This window comes from Euprymna scolopes, chromosome 34, assembly GCF_053919585.1.
Source record: "Euprymna scolopes isolate OS-2025 chromosome 34, ASM5391958v1, whole genome shotgun sequence".
NCBI classification, from domain to species: domain Eukaryota; kingdom Metazoa; phylum Mollusca; class Cephalopoda; order Sepiida; family Sepiolidae; genus Euprymna; species Euprymna scolopes.
In genome coordinates, this window is record NC_136515.1 from 11709717 (window position 1) to 11717262 (window position 7546).

The following is a 7546-nucleotide window of genomic DNA, read 5'->3' on the forward strand; positions in this document are numbered from 1 at the left end:
AAACCCGGGAAATAATTCACAAGTTAAATTCATAAATAAAAATGATAGAAACATAAACTGTATTGAAAATAAACCTATTATGAGCGTAATAACATAAAATATGGCAATGTCTCCCCGTATGCGAGTTAAGAAAAATAACAAAGAGACAAAAAAGATAAAACCAAACCACAAATATTAGATAATAATACAAATAAACAGCAAACCAAACCCCGTAAACGTAAGAATAGACATAAAAAGACCCTATGGTTAAACCCTCCATATTCCAAAAACCTAGCGACAAACATAGCCAGAGAATTTTTTAAAATATTAGATAAGAATTTAAAGCCCCCATAGATATAATAACATTTTCAATAAGAACACGATTAAAGTCTCTTACTCTACTATGCCTAATCTTCATAAAAAAAAGTAGCTCTAATAATAAGAAAATTAAAAAGCTACAAAATACAACTATACAAAATATATCAGACTGTAACTGTAGAAGAAAAAATAAATGTCCACTACAAGACTCATGTAAAATTAAAAATGTTATCTATAACTGCACAGTATCAAACACCGCAAATCTACATGCACCTATTAACAACCATAACTCAACTACCAGATTTAATAATAACACCAACTTAAACCAATCTACCGATCAATTACAAACCAACCCACCATATTATAATCCAGCACCAGACCTAACGGAAAATAATAGCAATAAGCAAGAGGCAATACATTTTGGTTCCACATCTGGCCTAATAAAACATAGAATTTCAACGCACAAACATTCTTTTAAAAATAACTCTCTGTCAAACCAAGCTACTCTATCCAACTATATTTGGCAACTAAAAAATAGCAATATTTCTTTCAACTTAAAATGGCGAATAATTGAGACTTGCACACCATATAATCCAGGATATAAATTGTGTGCACTATGTACAAAAGAGACCCTAATATTTTTTAAATATGAAGATATAAAAAATGCAACCACACTATGAAATTCAAGACGGGAACTTATATTCACTTGCAGTCATAAACATTGGTTTAAATTTAATAAATATAAACCACCTTAAATCATTAAAAATTACTTATTAGTAACAATGGATTATATTTTTTTTTAATAAATTAAGTTAGACTAATTATCCCCCTTACACAATTTAAATAAAAAAGTAAAGAAAATATGACTAATTATCTCCCCTTACAACATATAATTACACAATCAACATTCGAAATATAAACCGTAGCGTCTTTAAATCAAAAGTACGCTAACGGAAATAATTTATTGCACGGACGGCCCCACCTTTTAAAATTCATCATTCAATAAGGTAAAAAGCTATAGCAAACATCTAAATGAGTATTTTAACCATCGTTCCTGATTGCAAAAGGCGAGAAATTAAATGGTAAATTTCTATATATTTTTTATGTATATACCTCTATATCTATGTATATGTATATATATATATATATATATATATATATATGTGTGTGTGTGTGTGTCAATTTTTTCATATATATGCATGTATATATTTGTAATGTGGTACTTAAAGCAAACTTATAATTTAAATTCAAATCTATATTTTACTCTATTTCTTTTCTATCTTTAACCCATATTAATTTTCTTATACATTTTAAATCCAGACCTTTTGTTTCAAATTTTTTTTTTAGATACATCTGCCTTACTTTTAATGCTAGGTTTATTTATGGTGTCTTTTAAATTTAATAAAAAAAACCTTCAAAATTTGCTGAAGAGGAGACCTTGCTTATTAAAAAACTATATGTAATAATTATTGTACGTAACTTGATGTCTACCACAATAAAAATCATTGTTTTCCGAAACGATCGTACAGATGATTGATTTTGTTGTTGTTCGTTCTCATGAAACGGATTTTTAAATTTTAAATTATCAATCGACTTACTTAATATATATATATATATATATATATATATATATATATATATATATATATATATATATATATGATTTGATTGCTGCATCGTTCGAGATGATCGTCGTCACATTGAGTTCTTCCAATCTTGTCGTCTATGCCATATTATATTAGTCTGAACTTCCGCCGCAAATTTGCATATCTTGAAGCAGATGTGGCATAAAAATTGAGCAATTTCCATCGAGTTGACTTCCTTTGTGGGTTGAAGGTATTCCTATGATCAATCACATATCTTGTCACAACAGCAGTAGACTTGCAAAATTTGCTGCTTGCCAAACTGACCGTTGGGTTCGGACTTACAGGTGCAAACTTGACCAGAACAGGAGTATTGTGCGACTTAAGGTGGTTGACGTATCCCGCTTTTGACAAAAGCACTCGTTCACAAGTGTCGCATTTCCTGATCTGTGTGTCAAAGTTAAGACCATCGATTTAACTTTTGCGAAGCTCTCGCTTCAGATTGCTGTAGGCCTGCTTTCTTTTCTCTAGAGCATCAAAACTTTCACGGACGCGCTTTAGCTAAGTAAGTTCTTCACAACTTTCACGTACACGCTTTTGCAAACTTCTCATGTATTGATGTCGATTTGTGAGACTTTTAAATTATTCTTTGTAGAGTCCATGAACCTCTTCCTGGGCGTGTGTTGAGAACGCTTGCCATTTTCCAGCTCCCCGTAAAAAAAATATTTTGGCTGCCTACAATCTTTTATTCACACGAAGTCCCCCCCCAACGCATGTGAGATCTGATTACAAGTGTCTTAAAACTAGAACAACATGCTCTCACAAGTACTTCAGTATTGGTTACTTGTACTTGCCATTTGATGTTTAAGAGATCTCAAGCATTTTGGTGAAATCATTCAAGCCATTTGATATGCCTTTAATGCAGTGTCAATGTATCCGATGAATACAGCAGTGGTGTTAGCACACAGGTCTTGTAAACGCAGAGATACGTACTGTCTGTGATGCCATGATCAGACCATACTCTCTTCTCCATCCTTCCAAAAGCTATATATGCCTTTTGAATTCGCCTGTAGATTTCAGTGTCGAGACAGCTTTCCCTCAACAGAGAACTACCAAGGTAAACAAATGAATTAAATACTCCCAGTTTAGCACAAACAGCCACGTATGACTGGCCCGCTGCAGGAGTGAACATCACAGTTGTTTTATACAGACTGATCCTCAGACCACAGGCAATGCAGGAGACAACAAAGCTATCACTTATATGTTGCATAGCAGTCTCAGCATTTTCTGCATACAGTAACTCATTAACCAAGACATGATGCATCTTGGTTCTGGCATTAAATCTTCTAAGATTAAAAATGCGAACTGTGGTTCGAAACTTTAACATGACACCTCTATCGCAATCTCGAAATGCATGAGCAATTTGAGCAGCAATATATATAGGGAAATGAGTAAGGGCAGGAACACCACCTTGTTTGACACTAATGTCAACTGGGATTCATCATATATATATATATATATATATATATATATATATATATATATATATATATATAAATACACATACACACATATATATATATATATATATATATATATATATATATATATATACATATTTTACGACCGGACAGCGCCGTACGACCGAATATTATACATATATATATATATATATATATATATATATATATATATATATATATATATATATATATATATACATATATATATATATATATATATATATATATGTATATATATGTATATGTATATATATATGTATATATATATATATATATATATATATATATATATATATATATATATATACGTGTGTGTGTATATATACGGTGAAAAATCAGTATATGCATTTCCATATAATCATTATGTATAATATAATTAGTTTTTTGACGCTTGTATTCATTTTCACATCGCGATGTTGAAAATCCTCACGAAGTTTTTTATATTAAATACCTGATGTAATTCTGCGTCAAAACTTATGATTACAAATATGATAGGAAAGAGATATTAAAAAAGAATCACGTTAATGGATTAATATATGAATAGCCACAATATCATATTAAGAATAGTGATAACAGATTTTCCATTCATTAATTTCTGCATTTTTAAGTAGAGAAGTCTCTGGTAGGAACCAAATTTGTATGTCATAGTAAGAATAAACAAAACTAAATAAAAATGTTCTGCAATCACAAAACATATTTTGACGGAAGGCGAACGCTTGTCAATTAATTAAGAGATAACCTTTTCTTTTTGACCTACTTATAACCATTCCGACGTAGGGATTGCATTTAACCCTCCGTATTCCTATTAAATGTGTGTTTTTTCTAAATAAAGAAAAATTGCGAGCAGCAGTATTTGAATTGAATTTTAAGATTATTAACAAATATTATCTTATTAAAACGTCATAGTAAATGTGTGTATTCGTCCGAAAAGGATAGACCGTCACATTATTCTAAACAGGGGCATAACATATTGGAAATGATATACCCTATTGTTTTGCTTGCTATGTTTTTCTAGATTTACATATTTTCGATGAATATAATTTAAACTATAAACTACAAAAGAAATGTACCCTTACCGCTTATCATTATAGCTAACATGGTTCATTATTAGAACTGTGACAGCAGAATATTCTTTTCATTGTTTTGACTCTCAAGTATATTTCCGAGATACTATGACACAGTGCATCATCCGACAACCACATCAGTCAATATAAAAACATATAATATATGAACCGATATATTCTGAAGAGTCAATCCAATGCTAAGGATATGCTGTTGTCACTGCCCTACTAATAATACACATGAAGGATGGTTGATCTTACATCGATCAGAATTTACTGCAAATAACGTTTAAGATACGAATAGTTCCCCCATAAATCTTAACACTAAAAACACTCATTCCACATCGTGATATTCAGGACTGTAAGAGTGATAATTATAATAGGGGTTGTAGCGAGTCGAGTCCATGTTCTGAATGTTTCACTTAAGAAATTATACAGTACCTTTAAATATTTTCATATGATCTAATTCTTCAGTAAACCAATTTAAAAAAAAATGTGTATTTAAAAAAATACGAATCTTAGCCCAATTAATCTAAACAATAAAAACACTCATAGCAAATTTAAATATTCAGAACTGTAAGGGTGATATTACCGGGAAGTAGTTTTTTCTCATGACATTTAGCGTAACTTACACAGGGTGAGACTTAGGAATTATGAGACGTGATTGCAGCGAGTCGAGTCCATGTTTCACTTAAGAAATTATAAAATAACTTTAAATATTTTAATATGATTTTATTCTTTTGTATGCCAATTAAAAAAAAAATGTGTACTTTTTTTCAAAAGACTAAGTAAGAATAGTAGCCCAATAAATCTAAACAATACAAACAGTCATAGCAAATATAAATATCCAGACCTGTACCAGTGATATAACCTGGAAGTAGTTTTTCTCATTACAATTCCATTTAGCGTAAGTTACACAGGGAGAGACTGTGGAAATATGAGAAGTGGTTGTAGCTAGTGGAGTTCTTGTTCCGAATGTTTCACTTAAGAAATTAAAAAGTAACTTTAAATATTTAAGTATGCAAGTATTTTTTGTATGCAAATTAAAAAAAAATGTATTTTTTTTTCGAAAACCAATGTAAAATTCAATGAGAAGAAGAGATTAACAGAAAAAAATACGTTCTCTGCTCGGTGATTAGATGAACAAAACAGACGCTTGATAGAGCACCTGCCGTGAAGTACAAATCTTTCTTTCCATCAGGAAACATACACCGTTTGTCAGCAATATTTGAAACTCTTCCTTTTTTTTGTTACAGTGCTGATTATTTGCCGATATCCTTAAGCACCGAGATTTCACTTACGCAGTTTCAGGAATTGTTTTGCGCAGCTGCTTTCTGATTAAGGGAAAGGACGTGAAATGACAAGTCGCATAGAATCTTATCGGCACACAAATAGACACCAGAAAAAAAAAAACATTTATTCAAGAGAGCCTACTTTAGTATGAATTCGTTTTGCGTTTGTTTGTTTTCGTTATATATTTATATGTTTACTTGCCAGCGCTAATCCAGGTCAAAAGCTATTTTGATATCTGCGAATGAGTTCTTTTAAACAAAATTCTAACAAGTCTGCGAGAGATGTTCAAAGCAAACGAACTAAATTTATATATGGATTTAACAAAGATATTACACCTCAGCGCTATCAAGTAAAACACAAAATTTGGTTAAAAATGTACCATAGTAAGCGTTCATCCGTTTAATTTTCGGATTGATGTTCAAACATCTATGCCAATCTATTGTGTTATATATAGAGAATTTTTTACAAAGCACTTACCAATGCTCGATGACGACTGGAGGATAATGGTTATTGAATGTAAGTAATTAGTTATATTTGAAGTAAGGTAGATGTATAATTTAAGGCGACGTTTCGACGAGAACTTGTTTTTATTGAACTTTAAAATCCAATTAAATTATTTACTATGGTTTGTATTCGCTTACTATGTAATATATTAATTTAGCATCTGACTTTTTTATACACATGGAGTATAACATGAAAGATAAAGTAAATAACTACAGGTGAGGCCGTGCGTTGCCCGGGTGTTTGGAGGTGTGTATGTGTGGGGAGTAGATCAAAACAAAATGGAAACTAAATTATAAGCGAAGTAATAGCCCTGTTTACATATATCAAGGCCGATAGCCATTAGTCGTGTGCTCTCGTGTAATGGATGAATGCGTGAATGCAGGATTGACATGAAATTCTTAAAGATAAACTAAAATTGCCGAAAAATTGGCTAAAATGACTTAGAATGATTTTAATGAACTTAAGAATGAATTGAATGATCTTAAGAATGACTTGAATGCATAAATAATAACAGGAATCCTTCAAAAACAACTTGAATGATCTGGAGAATGACTTGAATTGCTTTGAGACTGACTGGTTGTAAAGTGGGTCATCATATTACATTAAATTAATACAGAAAAGTGGTCCCCCACTTTATATCACAAAGCTACACACCTAAGTACAGCATGTAGTAAGAACAGATACTACACTTTGATATTTGTCAAAAGGCCAAGAAAAGGGTATATATTTGCTCCCCCAACGTCCAAATGAGGCACAAGGTCTATTTTTAATGTGAGGATTGAAGGAGAAATGGGGAGCAGTTCTCCGGGGTTAGGGGAGCTTGATAGTGACAATTAATATGAAGGGTTGCCCCTAAATTGACCAATGTCTTATATGCGGGGTTGGTATTTATTTGTTCCCCCAATGAGCAAATTAGGAACAAGGCTGATTTATATGTGAGGAATTACGGGGAAATCGGGGTCAGCTCCCCGGGAAGTAGGGGAGCTGGATAGTAACAATAGGTATGAAGGGGTTTCCCTACATTCGTCCAAGGACTTATATGTGGAGTGGATATTTATTTGCTCCCCCACCAAGCAAATTAGCCACAAGGCGGATTTTTAATGTAAGGATTGAAGGAATAATGGGGATCAACTCCTCGGGGAGTAAGTGAGCTTGATAGTGACAATGTGTATGAAGGGTTGCCCCTACATTAACCAAGGTTTATATGTAGGGTTGGAATTTATTTGCTCCCCCACCGACCAAATTAGGCACAAGGCTAATTTTTAATGTGAGGATTGAAAGGGGA

General features: G+C 32.0%; 1 protein-coding gene across 1 annotated transcript; it reads right to left on the minus strand.

The window, feature by feature from the left end:
• Nucleotides 1-2796: 2796 nt before the first annotated feature.
• Nucleotides 2797-3204, minus strand: LOC145259048 (uncharacterized). Its single transcript, XM_080116675.1, has one exon. It carries the CDS (start codon nt 3202-3204, stop codon nt 2797-2799), a length of 408 nt encoding a protein of 135 aa, XP_079972801.1.
• Between the last annotated feature and the right edge of the window lie 4342 nt (nt 3205-7546).